Here is a 19065-nt window from a genome sequence, read left to right as displayed (position 1 = left end):
GTCCATGCTTCGTCAAGATCTTCTTTTTTATCTTTTTTAAAAACTTCCGTAGCAATAATATGATGCACTGACTACATTTTCTCGCTTATTAATCGTTGAATCTTTTCAAGTTTGTTACAAATTAACATACGAGTATTACACTTGATACTTAAAATTGAAGCTTGAAGAATCATCTTCTTTGATTCATCATCTCCATCTATATTTGTTTCTTCCCTTAAATATGTGTCCGTTTTAAGGACACCGATGGACTGTCAGATTCCTTTGGTGTAATTTGCATCTGGAATGTAAATCTGTCGCACCTCATCCATTAGCCCTGCATGCAACAAAAATTTAAAGAAGAGTTTTATTTAGAAGAACATATATTTGATAAACAAAAGTATTATTAAGAAAATTATATATGAAAAGTTTTTCGATAGCTGCATCATAGTATATCTTGATTGATACATAAAATAATTACCAAAATTACCTGCTTTGACCATTTGATCAACCCTCATGTCAACTCTACGGTTCAAGACTGATTGCTCAACATCAATCCAAATAAAGCAACTATCATACTTATATTTGAACATGAACACATGATCTTCCACAAGTTTTTCAATATACGAATTTGACCCTCCAACAATAATTTGAACACGTTGAGTCTTCAATATTTTTTCTATATAGACGACAACACGCAAACGAAAATATTCAGCGGTGAAGTCTGAATCTGGTTCAATTTCACCTAAGAAAATGTGATCAAATTAACTTTCTCTGAATTGAAAGAAATAATTTTTTAATAGTAAAGTATATTTTTACTAGAATCTACAATTACTATTATAAAACTATCTTGGTAGTCATTTGATGTAAATATTCTTGAGAATAAACATATGTACCTAACAAATAGTGTCGTACACCTTGTTTCTCAGTGTGTGTGATCTTTTATGTAACAATTTCAAGTCCCTTGTAAACTTGCATTTTATTCGAGTTGATTATTTCTCCTCGAAAATGGGTGGCAAAGTCAACAAAGAGACGGAATTTTTCCGTCCCTGTTGCCCCCATTTTGAAGATCACTTTCTTCTAGTTGAACTCTTCATTGTTGATGAAAGTATTCATTTTATCTACAAAATAATTAAAATAATTAGTTTATAATAGTGAATTCATAAAGTAAGACATTTAAAAATCTTGTAAATATAAAGCTAGTAAGTAGAAACCTTGCTTGACTTGGAATATACTATCTAAAAATATAAAATTTTCTTGATGGTGGATGAGAAAAAAATTACATTCAACTTTTATAGTAAAATCTTTTTGTAGACTTATTAATTGAGATACCAATTTCATAATTATTGATATATCTTAGGATAAGAATGACTTTTAAAAGTTTATAGATATGTCAACTTGAATTTCGGTAATTATTATTAAATATATTTTAGGATAAAGTTTTTTGTGTACGTTGTTAGGAGATCACATAGAGCTGGACTTTTATAGTAAAAATGTGATTTTTTATAGACTTATTAATTAGTAAACCAAATTAAATATATTTAAATTTATATCTTTTAGAATACGAATAGTTCATTCATAAATTTAGAGATATGTCACCATAAATTCTGGTGATTAAGCTTAAATTATTTTAGGCTGACGTTTCTAGATGTATATTGTTATGAGATTACAAGTAGTTACAAAAGAATTGTAAAAAGAACTCAATAATATTTCTGACAGAATATATTCAAGTGATGATGCGTCAAATTTTGCACTATTCAACAACACATCATAAGTGTTGAGTGTAATTCCATAAGAGGGATGTGAACAATTATCGATAATTATTTCAATTATGAGTATTTTATATTAACTTGTGCACCATATAACAATAGATAAAGACTTTATTGAATCAAGCTTCAATCACCGTGATAGATCAAGGTAGAATATATTCATTACCGATAAATTACAAATTTACTATTTTATATTCTTTGTCTATGTAACATTTTTAAGTATTGAGTTAAAATTCTATTCTTCAAAATCCTTTTAGGGTGGAATCTTCCCGAACATTTATGGTGATTTATTGTTTTATCACTATATTATCTTGATTTTTGTAGTGATCTCATGTTATTGTGTACGTACGTATTTGTATCAATATATATTAAATATAGAAGACTTGGACTTAACGCTTGGTCTCGGATCGTAACTTAAAAAAAATATTTCATCTATGGATAAGAATTTTTGTACAGACAAGAGTAATATATATAGAAATAAGGGTCATATCAGACATATATATTTGTAATGCGATACAAACTGTACAAAATAGGTCAAAGATAAAAGAGATCAAAACGGAAGATGGCGATAATGACAGTTTACGTACACTCAATAATAATATTGTGATGATCATTTTTGAGAAATCTCTTCACAATATCTAGGCATGGTTTCAAAAACAGTATTCATCCATGCTTCGTCAAGATCTTCTTCTCTATCTTCTTTGAAAACGTCTGTAGCAATAATATGATAAACTAACCACATTTTCTCGCTTATTAATCGTTGAATCTTGTCAAGTTGGTTACAAATAAACATATTAATATTACGCTTGATACTTGAATATGAAGCTTTACGAATCATCTGCTTTGATACATCATCTCCGTCTATATTTGTTTCTTCGCTTAAATATTTTTCCATTTCAAGGACACCGATGGACCGGCGGATTCCCTTGGTGTAATGTGTATCTGGAATGAACATCTGTCGCACCTCATCCACTAGCCCTATATGCAACACAAATTTAAAGAAGTGTTTTATTTTGAAGAACATATATTTGATAACCAAAAGTATTTTTAAGAAAATTATATAAGAAAAGTTTTTAGATAGCTGCATCGTAGTATATCTTGATTGATACATAAAATAATTATCAAAATTACCTTCTTTGACCATTTGATCAACCCTCATGTCAACTCTACGGTTCAAGACTGATTGCTCAACATCAATCAAAATAAAGCAACAATCATACTTAAATTTGAACATGAACACAGATCTTCCACAATTTTTTCAATATACGAATTTGACCCTCAAACAATAATTGGAACAGGTTGAGTGTTCAGTATTTTTTCTATATAGACGACAGCTTGCAAGCCAAAATCTTTAGCTGTGAAGTCTGAATCTAGTTTAATTTCACCTAAGAAAATGTGATCAAATTAACTATCTCAGAATTGAAAGAAATAATTTTTTAATAATAAAGTATATTTTTCACTAGCATCTATAATTACTATTATAAAATTATCTAGGTAGTCATTTGATATAAATATTCTTGAGAATAAACATATATACCTAACAAATAGTGTTGTACACCTTGTTTCTCAGTGTCTGTGATTTTGTTTGTAACAATTTCAAGTCCCTTGTAAAATTGCATTTTATCCGAGTTGATTATTTCTCCTCGAAAATGGGTGGCAAGGTCAACAGAGACACGGAATTTTTCGTTCCTGTTGCCCCCCTTTTGAAGATCACTTTCTTCTTGTTGAACTCTTCATTGTTGATGAAAGTATTCATTTTATCTACAAAATAATAATAATAATTAGTTTATAATAGTGAATTCATAAAGTCACACATTAAAAAATCTTGTAAATACAAAGCTAGTAAGTAGAAACCTTGCTTGACTTGGAATATACTATCTAAACATATAAAAATTTCTTGATGGTGGATGTGAAAAAAAATTACATTTAGCTTTTATTATAAAATCTTTTTGTGGACTTATTAATTTACTGATATATTTTAGGATAAGAATGACCTTTAAAAGTTTATAGATATATCAACTTGAATTTTGATAATTATTATTAAATATATTTTAGGATAAAGTTATTAGTGTACGTTGTTAAGAGATCACATAGAGTTGGACTTTTATAGTAAAAATGTGATTTGATAGACTTATTAATTACTAAACCAAATTAAATATATATAAATTCATATCTTTTAGAATAAGAGTAGTTCATTAAAATTTTTAGAGATATGTCACCTTATATTTTGGCGATAAAGCTTAAATTATTTTAGGATGACGTTTCTAGATGTATATTGTTATGAGATCACAAGTAGTTACAAAAGGATTGTACAAAAAACTCAATAATATTTCTGACGGAATATATTCGAGTGATAATGAGTCAAATCTTACACTGTTCAACAACACATCATAAGTGTTAAGTCGAATTTCATAAGAGGGAAGTGAACAATTATCGATAACTATTTCAATTACGAGTATTTATATTAACTTGTGCACCATATAATAATAGATAAGGACTTCATTGAATCAAGCTTCAATCACCGTGATTGAATTAGGTAGAATATATTCATTACTGATAGATTATAAATTTACTATGTTATCTTCTTTGTCTATGTAGCATTTTTATGTATTGAGTTAAGACATCTAATAAAATCCTTCTAGGATGGAATCTTCCCAAACATTCATGGTAATTCATTATTTTATCACTCTATTAGCTTGACATTATGAGTGCTCTCATGTAACTGTGTACGTACGTATTTGTAATAATATATATTAAATATCGAAGGCTTGGACTTGAACTTTGTGCTTGGGCTTGGATCGAAACTTAAAATAAATATTTCTTCTATAGATAAGAACTTTTGTATAGACAAGAGTAACATATATAGAAATAAGGTTCATATCATACAGATATATTTGTAATGCGATAAAAACTGTACAAAATTGGTGAAAAATTAAAGAGACCAAAATAGAAGATGTCGATAATGACAGTTTATGTACAATCAATAATAATATTGTGATGATCATTTTTTATAAATCTCTTCATAATATCTTGGCATGGTTGTAAAAGAGTATTCGTCCATGCTTCGTCAAGATCGTCTTCTCTATCTTCTTTGAAAATGTCCGTCGCAATAATATGATGCATTGACCACATTTTCTCGCTTATTAATCGTTGAATCTAGTCATGTTGGTTACAAATTAACATATGAGTATTCCGCTTGATACTTGAAATTGAGTCAAATCTTACACTATTCATCAACACATCATAAGTGTTAAGTCTAATTCCATAAGAGAGAAGTGAACAATTATCGATAACTATTTCAATTACAAGTATTTATATTAACTTGTGCACCATATAGTAATAGATAAGGACTTTATTGAATCAAGCTTCAATCACCGTGATTGAATTAGGTAGAATATATTCATTACCGATAAATTACAAATTTACTATTTTATTTTCTTTGTCTATGTAACATTTTTAAGTATTGAGTTAAGAATTCTATTCTTCAAAATCCTTTTTAGAGTGGAATCTTCTCGAACATTTATGGTGATTTATTATTTTATCACTCTATTAGCTTGACATTATGAGTGATCTCATGTAATTGTGTATGTATGTATTTGTATTAATATATATTTAGTATAGAAGGCTTGGACTTGGACTTGGATCCAAACATAAAATAAATATTTCATCTACATATAAGAATTTTTTACAGACAAGAGTAACATATATAGAAATAACGGTCATATCATACATATATATTTGTAATGCGATACAAACTGTATAAAATTGGTGAAAAATAAAAGAGACCACAATAGAAGATGGCGATAATGACAGTTTATGTACAATCAATAATAATATTGTGATAATCATTTTTGAGAAATCTGTTCACGATATCTTGGCATGGTTGCAAAACAGTATTCGTCCATTCTTCGTCAAGATCTTCTTCTCTATTTTCTTTGAAAGCATTCGTAGCAATAATATGATGCAATGACCATATTTTCTCACTTATTAATCGTTGAATCTTGTCAAGTTGGTTACAAATTACCATACGAGTATTTCGCTTGATACTTGAAATTGAATCTTGAAGAATCATCTGCTTTGATTCATCATCTCCGTCTAAATTTGTTTCTTCCCTCAAATATCTGTCCATTTCAGGGACACCGATGGACCGTCGTATTCCTTTGGTGTAATCTGCATCTGGAATGAAAATTTGTCGCACCTCATCCACTAGTCCTCCATGCAATACAAATTTAAAGAAGAGTTTTATTTAGAAGAGCATATATTTGATAACCAAAAGTATTATTAAGAAAATTACATAAGAAAAGTTTTTAGATAGCTACATCATAGTATATCTTGATTGATACATAAAATAATTACCAAAATTACCTGCTTTGACCATTTGATCAACCCTCATGTCAACTCTACTGTTCAAAACTGATTACTCAACATCAATCCAAATAAAACAACAATTATACTTATATTTGAACATGAACACAGGATCTTGCACAAGTTTTTCAATATACGAATTTGACCCTCCAACAATAATTGGAACACGTTAAGTCTTCAATATCTTTTCTATATAGACGATAGCTTGCAAACAAAAATCTTCAGCTGTGAAGTCTGAATCTGGTTCAATTTCACCTAAGAAAATGTGATCAAATTAACTTTCTCAGAATTGAAAGAAAGAAATTTTTAATAGTAAAGTATATTTTTCACTAGAATCTATAATTACTATTATAAAATTATCTAGGTAGTCATTTGATATAAATATTCTTGAGAATAAACATATATACCTAACAAATAGTGTCGTACACCTTGTTTCTCAGTGTCTGTGATTTTGTTTGTAACAATTTCAAGTCCCTTGTAAACTTGCATTTTATCCGAGTTGATTATTTCTCCTCGAAAATGGGTGGCAAGGCAATAGAGAGACGAGATTTTCCTGTTCCCGTGGCCCCCATTATGAAGATCACTTTCTTCTTGTTGAACTCTTCATTGTTGATGAAAGTATTCATTTTTTCTACAAAAAAATAATAATAATTTGTTTAGAATAGTGAATTCATAAAGTTAGAAATAAAAAAATCATCAAAATATAAAGCTAGTAAGTAGAAACCTTGCTTTACTTGGAATATACTATCTAAAAATATAAAATTCTCTTGATTGTGGATATAAAAAAAAAATTACATTCAGCTTTTATAGTTAAATCTTTTTGTGGACTTATTAATTGACATACCAATTTCATAATTACTGATATATTTTGGGATAAGAATGACTTTTTAAAATTTTAAAGATATATAAACTTGAATTTTGGTGATTAAAATTAAATATATTTTAGGATAAAGTTATTAGTGTACGTTGTTAGGAGATCACATAGAGCTGGGCTTTTATGGTAATAATCTGATTTTTATAGACTTATTAATTAGTATACCAAATTAAATATATATAAATTCATATCTTTTAGAATAACAATAGTTCATTAAAAAATTTAGAGTTATGTCACCTTAAATTTTGGCGATTAAGCTTAAATTATTTTAGGATGACGTTTCTATATATATATTATTATAAGATCACAAGTAGTTTTCTAACGGAATATATTCAAGTGATAATGAGTCAAATCTTACACTATTCATCAACACATCATAAGTGTTAAGTCTAATTCCACATGAGGGAAGTGAACAATTATCGATACCTATTTCAATTACGAGTATTTATATTAACTTGTGCACTATATAATAATAGATAAGGACTTCATGAATCAAGCTTCAATCACCGTGATAGAATTAGGTAGAATAGATTCATTACCGATAGATTATAAATTTACTATGTTATTATTTTTGTCTATGTAACATTTTTAAGTATTTAGTTAAGAATTCTATTCTTCAAAATCCTTTTAGAGTGGAATCTTCCCGAACATTTATGGTGATTTATTATTTTATCACTCTATAAGCTTGACATTATGAGTGATCTCATGTAATTGTGTACGTACATATTTGTATTAATATATATTAAATATAGAAGGCTTGGACTTGGACTTGGATCCAAACATAAAATAAATATTTCATCTATACATAAGAATTTTTTTACAGAAAAGAGTAACATATATAGAAATAACGGTCATATCATACATATATATTGGTAATGCGATACAAACTGTACAAAATTGGTGAAAAATAAAAGAGACCAAAATAGAAGATGGCGATAATGACAGTTTATGTACAATCAATAATAATATTGTGATGATCTGTTTTGAGAAATCTCTTCACAATATCTTGGCATGGTTGCAAAATAGTATTCGTCCATGCTTCGTCAAGATCTTCTTCTCTATCTTCTTTGAAAACGTTCGTAGCAATAATATCATGCACTGACCACATTTTCTCGCTTATTAATTGTTGAATCTTGTCAAGTTGGTTACAAATTAAAATACGAGTATTTCGCTTGATACTTGAAATTGAAGCTTGAAGAATCATCTGCTTTGATTCATCATCTCCGTCTAAATTTGTTTCTTCCCTCAAATACTGTCCATTTCAGGGACACCGATGGACCGTCGGATTCCTTTGGTGTAATCTGCATCTGGAATGAAAATTTGTCGCACCTCATTCACTAGTCTTGCATGCAACACAAATTTAAAGAAGTGTTTTATTTAGAAGAACATATATTTGATAACCAAAAATATTATTAAGAAAATTATATAAGAAAAGTTTTTAGATAGCTACATCATAGTATATCTTGATTGATACATAAAACAATTACCAAAATTACCTGCTTTGACCATTTGATCAACCCTCATGTCAACTCTACGGTTCAAGACTGATTTCTCAACATCAATCCAAATAAAACAACAATTATACTTATATTTGAACATGAACACAGGATCTTCCACAAGTTTTTTAATATACTAATTTGACCCTCCAACAATAATTGGAACACGTTGAGTCTTCAGTATTTTTTCTATATAGACGATAGCTTGCAAACAAAAATCTTCAGCTGTGAAGTCCTAATAAGGTTCAATTTCACCTAAGAAAATATGATCAAATTAACTTTCTCAGAATTGAAAGAAATAAATTTTTAATAGTAAAGTATATTTTTCACTAGAATCTATAATTACTACTATAAAATTATCAAGGTAGTCATTTGATATAAGTATTGTTGAGAATAAACATACATACCTAACAAATAGTGTCGTACACCTTGTTTCTCAGTGTGAGTGATCTTGTTTGTAACAATTTCAAGTCCCTTGTAAACTTGCATTTTATCCGAGTTGATTATTTCTCCTCGAAATTGGGTGGCAAGGTCAATAGAGAGACGAGATTTTCCTGTTCTCGTGGCCCCCATTATGAAGATCACTTTCTTCTTGTTGAACTCTTCATTGTTGATGAAAGTATTCATTTTTTCTACAAAAAAATAATAATAATTTGTTTAGAATAGTGAATTCATAAAGTCAGAAATAAAAAAATCTTCAAAATATAAAGCTAGTAAGTAGAAATCTTGCTTTACTTGGAATATACTATCTAAAAATATAAAATTCTCTTGATTGTGGATATCAAAAAAAAAATTACATTCAGCTTTTATAGTTAAATCTTTTTGTGGACTTATTAATTGAGCTAGGCTTTTATGGTAATAATCTGATTTTTATAGACTTATTAATTAGTATATCAAATTAAATATATATAAATTCATATCTTTTAGAATAACAATAGTTCATTAAAAAATTTAGAGATATGTCACCTTAAATTTTGGCGATTAAACTTAAATTATTTTAGGATGACGTTTCTAGATGTATATTTTTATGAGATCACAAGTAGTTACAAAAGGATTGTACAGAGAACTCAATAATATTTCTAACGGGATATATATTTAAGTGATAATGAGTCAAATCTTACACTATTCATCAACACATCATAAGTGTTAAGTCTAATTCCATAAGAGGGAAGTGAACAATTATCGATAACTATTTCAATTACGAGTATTTATATTAACTTGTGCACCATATAATAATAGATAAGGACTTCATTGAATCAAGCTTCAATCACCGTGATAGAATTAGGTAGAATATATTCATTACCGATAGATTATAAATTTACTATGTTATCTTCTTTGTCTATGCAAACATTTTTAAGTATTGAGTTAAGAATTCTATTCTTCAAAATCTTTTTAGGGTGGAATATTCCCGAACATTTATGGTGATTTATTATTTTATCACTCTATTGGCTTGACATTATGAGTGATCTCATGTAATTGTGTGCGCACGTATTTGTGTTAATAAATATTAAATATAGAAGGCTTGGACTTGGACTTGGATCGAAATATAAAATAAATATTTCATCTATAGATAAGAATTTTTTAACAGACAAGAGTAACATATATAGAAATAAGGGTCATATCATACATATATATTTGTAATGTGATACAAACTGTACAAAATTGGTGAAAAATAAACGAGACCAAAATAGAAGATGGAGATAATGACAGTTTATGTACAATCAATAATAATATTGTGATGATCTGTAACGACTCTTTTGGTCGTTTTGAGCACTAGAACTTTTTATGTTAGAAAATACTTTCCGATATATTTAAGTGGGTGTTTTGGACTATTCATAATTGTAATTATGAAATTAGTGGGGTAATTATAATAATTTATTTAGTTGGTGGTTAAAAAAGGAGGGTAAGAGAAGAGGATTTGTGGCGGAAACCACCTAGAGGCGTTAATATCTCTTAGAGGCGTTAATATCTCTAAGGTTTGTACTCTTTTCTCGTAAAATATTATTTTGACAATTAATGGTGCCATATAAATAAGAAATCAATAATTGTGTAATAGTGATAGAGGGGTGATGGAATAACGATGATAGATAAGTTTCAATTTGCCTTTTTTTATTATTACTCCATATAAATAGTTTAATATTAATAAGTTAGTGGAGTTGAATTGTATGCAATTGATTAAAAATTTAGAATGGTAGTTTGGCAGCAAATGTTAAAGTGTACTTACTATACATAAGTAGTATTTGCTCACGATTTGGACAATTAAAGTATAATTGTTTCAATTCCAGTAGCGTTCACCTTTAATAACTTTACTTAGTTCTCTATCATAAAATTTAGGTATAGATATATTGAGATGAGTAATTAAATATTAGGTTTATTCTATCATTTGAATATCATTTGAATACAATTAAAGTTGTGATAATAGGAGGAATTTAGACTTACCTTGGGTTTGAATTTTATTAAAATGATTATAGAATTAGGTGAATTGATGGGTATAGGTTAGACACACAATAATCTGAGTATTTATGGTATTGTCAACTTACACCTTATACATATATATACTTGATAGATTTGAAGGGTTCGGAGACAATAAGGAAAGAAAAGGCATTGGAGAAGTAGTTGCTTGACTTCAATTCTTCGGTGGAGGTAGGTTATGGTTTATTTCTATGTGATAGATAACACTCTAAATAGAGATTGATATGTATTGAGTGATATTGTAAAGTCTCCTATGTACTTGATTGTGTGGTTTTATGTTTTGATTATGTGGTTTGTGGTTGGCTTAAAATTATGAAAGTGTTGAATTTCTAATCTTGAACCCTCTCTATTAAAATGACGCCTTGAATAAAGAAGGCTTGCTGAAATAAAATAACGAGATAATTGGATCGGAGTGTCACGTTCCGACACAGTATTATGGGATCTGAGTGTCACGTTCCGACACAGCATTATGGGATCGGAGTGTCAGGTTCCGACACGGTATTATGGGACTGGAGTGTCACGTTCCGACACAGTATTATGGGATCGGAGTGTCACATTCCGACACAATAACATTTAAGGCACGGAATCTTGAAGTAACTTAATATACTTAATCTCAAAGAACCTATTTTCCAAATAAGTATGGTGTGGAGGAATGAGTCCTCATAGATGTGATTGATGTTGTGATTGATGGTGTACCTATTATGGTGTTGTTGTCAATGATTCATGTGTTGTTGTTTGCCACCTGTTAAGTATTGTGGTCTATTTTATGTTATTATTCAATGTATATTGGTTTCTATTTTGAGTTGGCCGATGATACCTACTCAGTACGTGTTCCTTGTACTGACCCCTACTTGTATTTTTCCTCTTTGCTCTTTTGTGGAGTGCAACAAGAGTACCATCGACTTCGACTCGCCCTCAGCTCTAGTCAGTCTCCAGCACATAAGAGTTCAGGTTGAGATATTATTTCTAGCTCGTGCTGGATTCACTCATTCACGTCTTGATGTCTTTGAATTTCGGACATGGACCATCTTTTTACTTGTTTTGGCTTCTTAAATAATCTTAGACTTGGTAAATTTGAGGATAGATGTTCTTGATGTGATGACTTCCAGATTTTGGGGATAATAAGTATTAAACTTTTAGAAACTTATTTAAATGGGTTGCTTAGTATCTTATGGAGCTTTCGCATTATTTATATTATTATGGTTGCACTGTTGGTACATGTTGGGGTTTAGATGTGTTGGCTCTCCCACCTAAGGAGGTAAGTGTGGGTGCTACTCACGAATCATTTTGGGTCGTGACAAACTTGGTATCAGAGTGTTAGGGTCATTGGTCTCATCACACAAGGACAAGTCTAGTGGAGTCTTGAGGAACGGTATGGGGATGCCTTTACTTTTCTTCGAGAGGCTATAGGACTTTAGGAAAAACTCCATTCTTTCTTTCTTTCGTGCTATTACTTGGATCCAATTGGTATCTAGGTGATAGAAATTGGTATCTGACATTCTCACTCTATTTCGCAGATGGTCAGAACTAGAGCAACAACTGTGCCAACACCAACACCGGCAAGACAGGGTACGTCTGAGCCAACCATTAGGGCTGTAACTCAAGGAGGAGCAGTGGCAAGAGGCCGTGGTAGAGGTCGCAGGAGGACCCCACTAGAGGCAGAGGAAAAACACCTGGTCCAACTAGGAATAGAGCGGTGACTCCTCAACCGACTGATGAGGTAGTGAGAGAGGGTGAGGAAGGGGAAAATGAGCAGGTTCAGAATAAGGAAATACCACCCCAGCCTACCCTAGAGATGATTAATCAGGTTCTTACTTATCTTAGCGGGTTATCTGATCAGGGCCAGACACCTCCAGTGTTTTCTGCACCAGCACCTCAGGTTCAGGGGGTACAACATGCAACTGCTATGGCTCCCCGCATGCATCATTGGAGGTAGGAACGTTTCCTCGATTGACTACAGGGTCTATAATGATAGGTGATCAACATGAACTTTTAATTAAATTCTTAAAATTGAAACCTCCAGTCTTCAAGGGTGCTGAATCTGAAGATGCCTATGATTTTTTGGTTGATTGTCATGAGCTGCTACGTAAGATGGACATAGTAGAACGATTCGGTGTTGAGTTTGTGACCTATTAGTTTTAGGGGGATGCCAAAATGTGGTGGCGGTCGTATGTTGAGTGTCAACCAGCAAGGGCACCACCTATGACTTGGGCATAGTTTTCTAGCTTATTTATGGAGAAGTATATACCCCGGACTTTAAGGGATAGGAGGAGAGATGAGGTCCTGAGCCTAGAGCAAGGAACGATGTCTGTTGCTGCTTATGAGGCCAAATTTCGTGCACTATCCAGGTATGCCATTCAGCTTTGCTTCAGTCCACAAGAGAGGATTCGCCGCTTTGTGAAAGGATTGAGGTCAGATTTGCAGGTTCCAGCCTTACAGGTAGCTGCTGCAGCAAAATCTTTTTAGGAAGTGGTTGCTTTTGTGATAGAGGTAGAGGGGGTGAAGCCAGACGACTTCACCACAGCATCGACATTTAAGAAGTTTCGTAAAGGAGTTGAGTTAAGTGGTTCTTACTCCAGAGGGCAGAGTTCAGGAGGTTATCCAGCCCGTCCTATTCAGTCTTCATTGCAGGCTTCAGCTGGGGGTCCGTCGCAGACTAGTCAGCCTTTTTCTGAGTTTGGAGGTTATCTCCAGACGTTATCATTTTCACAAAGACCTATACTCCAGGAATTGTTATGGATGTGGAGAGGTTGGACATATTAGGAAATATTGTCCAAAATACAGTTACAGACCCCCAGTAGTTAGAGAAAGAGGTGGTCATGGAAGAGGCCTCCATTCTGGAGGACGTGGTGGCCAAGGTAATGGTGGTCACCAATTCAGTCGGGGTGGCGGGCAAGTTGGAACTACTGCAGCGCAACTTGGTAGGGGCAATGGATAGGCAGGTGATAGGGCCCATTGTTATGCTTTCCCCGGGAGGTCTAAAGCAGAGACATCTGATGCTGTTATCACAGGTACTCTTTTGGTCTGTGATTGCATGGCTTCTGTATTGTTTGATCCTGGATTCACATTTTCATATGTATCTTCCTCATTTGCTACTGGTCTGGATTTATATTGTGATTTACTTGACATGCCTATTCGTGTCTCTACTCCTGTGGGTGAGTCAGTGATAGTTGAGAAGGTGTATAGGTCTTGCCTTGTGACTTTTGTGGGGAGCAATACTTATGTAGATTTGATTATTCTAGAGATGGTTGATTTTGATGTGATTCTGGGTATGACTTAGCTTTCTCCAAATTTTGCAATCTTAGATTGTAATGCTAAAACTGTGACATTGGCCAAGTTTGGGACAGATCCACTAGTGTGGGAGGGTGACTATATTTCCAATCCTGTTCGTATTATCTCTTTTCTTTGTGCTAACAGAATGGTTAGTAAGGGTTGTTTAGCTTTCTTGGCACATCTCAGGGATGATACTTCCAAAGTACCTTCGATTGAGTCTCTTTCGATAGTCCCTGAGTTTCTGGATGTGTTTCCTGCAGACCTTCCTTGTATGCCACCGGATAGGGATATTGATTTTTGTATTGATGTGGAGCCGGGTACTCGCCCCATTTCCATTCCCCCTTATAGAATGGCTCCAGTTGAGTCAAGAGAGTTAAAGGCCCAACTTCAGGAGTTGTTAGGTAAAGGTTTTATTAGACCAAACGCATCCCCTTGGGGTGCTCCTGTTTTATTTGTGAAGAAGAAAGATGGAAGTTTTCGGATGTGCATAGACTACAGGCAGCTGAATAAGGTAACTATTAAGAACAAGTATCCCATTCCTCACATTGATGATTTGTTCGATCAGTTATAAGGTTCTTGTGTATTCTCTAAAACTGATTTGAGATCCGGTTATCATCAATTAAAAATACGGGCAACAGATGTGCCAAAGACTGCTTTTCGAACAAGGTATGGGCATTATGAATTCTTAGTAATGTCTTTTGGTCTTAAGAATGCCCCTGCTGCTTTCATGAGTCTGATGAACGAGATTTTTAAGCCATATCTGGATCTCTTTGTTATTGTATTTATTGATGATATACTGATATACTCAAAGAGCAGAAAAGAACATGAGGAGCATTTGAGAGTAGTATTGGAGTTGTTGAGGGAGAAGAGGCTTTATGCCAAATTCTCCAAGTGTGAGTTTTGGCTAGATTCAGTGTCCTTCTTGGGGCATGTGGTTTCTAAGGATGGAGTGATGGTGGATCCTTCTAAGATTGAAGCAGTGAAGAGTTGGGTAAGACCTACTAATGTTTCAGAGGTAAGGAGGTTTGTTGGTTTAGCTAGCTACTAACGTCGATTTGTCAAGGGATTTTCTTTTATTGCTTCCCAGCTGACAAATTTGACTAAGCAAAATGTTCCATTTGTATGGTCGGACGAATGTGAAGAAAGCTTCCAGAAAATCAAGACCTTGTTGACTAGCTGTACTAATTCTTACCTTGCCAGTGGAAGGTAAGAATTTTATTGTTTATTGTGATGCATCTTATTCTGGTTTGGGTACAGTGCTAATGCAGGAGAGAAATGTAATTGCTTATGCTTCGAGGCAATTAAAAGTGCATGAATATAACTATCCGACCCATGATTTGGAGTTGGCTGCCGTTGTATTTGCATTAAAGCAATGGAGACATTATCTATATGGGGTCAAGTGTGAAGTTTATACAGATCATCATAGTTTACAATATGTCTTTACTTAGAAAGATTTGAATTTGAGGCAGAGGAGGTGGATGGAATTATTGAAAGACTATGATACTACTATTTTGTATCACCCAGGAAAAGCTAATGTTGTGGCAGATGCTTTAAGTAGAAAAGCAGGGAGCATGGGTAGTTTAGTCCACTTACAGGTTTCTAGACGCCCATTGGCTAGAGAAGTTCAGACTCTGACTAATGACTTTATGAGGCTGGAAGTACTAAAGGAAAGGAGAATTTTTGGCCTCTATGGAGGCAAGATCTTCCTTTCTTGACAAGATTAAGGGAAAGCAGTTTGCTGATGAGAAGCTTAGTCGAATTCGAGATATGGCATTGCGAGGAGAGACTGAAGAGGCAATAATTGATGAGGAAGGAGTCTTGAGAATTAAGGGAAGGGTATGTGTGCCTCGTGTTGATGATTTGACTCAGACTATTCTTGCAGAGGCTCATAGTTCTAGGTATTCTATACATCCTGGTGCAACCAAAATGTATCGTGATCTAAGGCAACATTATTGGTGGAGTAGAATGAAGCGTGACATTGTTGACTTTGTTGCCCAATGCCCGAATTGTCAGAAGGTAAAGTATGAACACCAGAGGCCTGGAGGGACACTTCAAAGAATGCCCATTCCTGAATGGAAGTGGGAAAGAATTGCAATGGATTTTGTAGTTGGTCTTCCAAAGACATTGGGTAAGTTTGATTCTATTTGGGTAATTGTTGACAGGTTAACTAAGTCTGCACACTTCATTCCGGTCAATATGACCTACAATGTAGAGAAGTTAGCCAAACTATATATCTCGGAAATTGTTCGATTGCATGGAGTTCCACTTTCCATCATATCAGGTAGAGGTACGCAATTTACTTCTAAATTTTGGAAGACCCTACATGTTAAATTAGGTACTAGATTGGATCTTAGTACTGCATTTCACCCTCAGATCGATGGGCAGTCTGAGCGAACAATTCAAGTGCTGGAGGATATGCTTCGTGCATGTGTGATAGATTTTGGTGGTCATTGGGATAAATTCTTACCCTTAGCAAAGTTTTCGTACAACAATAGCTATCATTCGAGTATTGATATGGCCCCATTTGAGGCATTGTATGGAGGAGATGTAGGTCTCCCATTGGTTGGTTTGATGCATTTGAGGTGAGACCTTGGGGTACTGATCTTTTGAGGGAATCATTAGACAAAGTGAAATTCATTCAAGACAAGCTTTTGGCAGCTCAGAGCAGGCAGAAGGAGTATGCAGATCGGAAGGTTAGGGACTTGGAATTTATGGAGGGTGAGCAAGTCTTGCTGAAGGTTTCACCCATGAAAGGTGTGATGCAGTTTGGTAAGCGAGGTAAGGTTAGTCCGAGGTATATTGGAACATTTAAAGTACTTAAGCGTGTGGGGGAGGTGGCATATGAATTAGCCTTGCCTCCAGGACTGTCAGGAGTGCACCCGGTATTTCATGTGTCTATGCTGAAAAAATACCCTGGTGATGGAAACTACATTATTCATTGGGATTCAGTTCTTCTTGATGAGAATCTGTCTTATGAGGAGGAGCCTGTTGCGATTCTAGATAGGGAGGTCCGTAAGTTGAGATTAAAGGAGATTGCATCTATCAAGGTTCAGTGGAAGAACCGTCCAGTTGAAGAGTCCACTTGGGAGAGTGAGGTTGATATGCAAGAAAGATATCCACATCTTTTTACAGATTCAGGTACTCTTTCTCGCCCTCGCCTTTATTGTTGATCATTCGAGGACGAACGATGGGTAAATTGGTATCTATTGTAACGACTCTTTTGGTCGTTTTGAGCAATAGAACTTTTTATGATAGAAAATACTTTCTGATAGATTTAAGTGTGTGTTTTGGACTATTCATAATTATAATTATGAAATTAGTGGGGTAATTTTAATAATTTATTTAGTTGGTGGTTAAAAAAAAGAATATTAAAATAAATAGTAGGTCATTTTTACCATTTTATATATATATATATATATATATATATATATATATATATATAATATACTAGGGTAAATAAGTAATCAGAAGAAGAAAAAAAAGAGTGGAGGAGAAGAGGATTTGTGGCGGAAACCACCTAGAGGCATTCATATCTCTAAGGTTTGTACTCATTTCTCGTAAAATATTATTTTGACAATTAATGGTGCCATATAAATAAGAAATCAATAACTGTGTAATAGTGATAGAGGGGTGATGGAATAACGATGATAGATAAGTTTCAATTTGCCTTTTTTTATTATTACTCCATATAAATAGTTTAATATTTATAAGTTAGTGGAGTTGAATTGTATGCAATTGATTAAAAATTTAGAATGGTAGTTTGGCAGCAAATGTTAAAGTGTACTTACTATACATAAGTAGTATATGCTCACGATTTGGACAATTAAAGTATAATTGTTTAAATTCCAGTAGCGTTCACCTTTAATTACTTTACTTAGTTCTCTATTTTATAAATTAGGTATAGATATATTGAGATGAATAATTAAATATTAGGTTTATTGTATCATTTGAATCTCATTTGAATACAATTAAAATTGTGATAATAGGAGGAATTTAGACTTACCTTGGGTTTGAATTTTATTAAAATGATTATAGAATTAGGTGAATTGATGGGTATAGGTTATACACACAATAATCTGAGTATTTTTGGGATTGTCAACTTACACCTTATACATATATATACTTGATAGATTGGAAGGCTTCAGAGACAATAAGGAAAGAAAAGGCATTGGAGAAGTAGTTGCTTGACTTCGATTCTTCGGTGGAGGTAGATTATGGTTTATTTCTATGTGATAGATAAAACTCTAAATAGCGATTGATATGTATTGAGTGATATTGTAAAGTCTCCTATGTACTTGATTGTGTGATTTTATGTTTTGATTGTGTGGTTTGTGGTTGGCTTAAAATTATGAAAGTGTTGAATTTCTAATCTTGAATCCACTCTATTAAAATGACGCCTTGAATAAAGAAGGCTTGCTGAAATAAAATAATGAGATAATTGGATCGGAGTGTCACGTTCTGACACAGTATTATGGGATCGGAGTGTCACGTTCCGACACGGTATTATGGGATCGGAGTGTCACGTTTCGACACTGTATTATGGGATTGGAGTGTCACGTTCCGACACAATAACATTAAAGGCAAGGAATCTTGATGTAACTTAATATACTTAATCTCAAAGAACCTATTTTCCAAATAAGTATGGTGTAAAGGAATGAGTCCTCATAGATGTGCTTGATGTTGTGATTTATGGTGTACCTATTATGGTGTTGTTGTCAATGATTCATGTGTTGTTGTTTGCCACCTGTTAAGTATTGTGGTTGATTTTATGTTATTATTTAATGTATATTGGTTTCTATTTTGAGTTGGCCGGTGATACTTACTCAGTACGTGTTCCTTG

At 32.9% G+C, this 19065-nt stretch overlaps 1 protein-coding gene and 2 pseudogenes across 1 annotated transcript; 1 reads left to right on the top strand and 2 right to left on the bottom strand.

The window, feature by feature from the left end:
- Positions 1-251: 251 nt before the first annotated feature.
- LOC101267148 (adenylate isopentenyltransferase 5, chloroplastic-like) lies at positions 252-6736 on the bottom strand (annotated as a pseudogene).
- Positions 6737-7930: 1194 nt separating this feature from the next.
- LOC101266850 (adenylate isopentenyltransferase 5, chloroplastic-like) lies at positions 7931-9107 on the bottom strand (annotated as a pseudogene).
- A 4149-nt stretch (positions 9108-13256) lies between these two features.
- Positions 13257-17395, top strand: LOC138338009 (uncharacterized). Its single transcript, XM_069288459.1, has 11 exons — positions 13257-13376; positions 13419-13701; positions 14258-14626; positions 14798-14891; positions 15042-15240; positions 15331-15431; positions 15893-16123; positions 16388-16512; positions 16561-16807; positions 16894-17003; positions 17175-17395. Exons 1-11 carry the CDS (start codon positions 13257-13259, stop codon positions 17393-17395), a joined length of 2100 nt encoding a protein of 699 aa, XP_069144560.1.
- Positions 17396-19065: the final 1670 nt, after the last annotated feature.

This window comes from Solanum lycopersicum, chromosome 8, assembly GCF_036512215.1.
Source record: "Solanum lycopersicum chromosome 8, SLM_r2.1".
Classification (NCBI taxonomy): domain Eukaryota; kingdom Viridiplantae; phylum Streptophyta; class Magnoliopsida; order Solanales; family Solanaceae; genus Solanum; species Solanum lycopersicum.
Note: the sequence above shows the minus strand (reverse complement) of the source record. Positions and strands in the feature narration are given on the sequence as shown.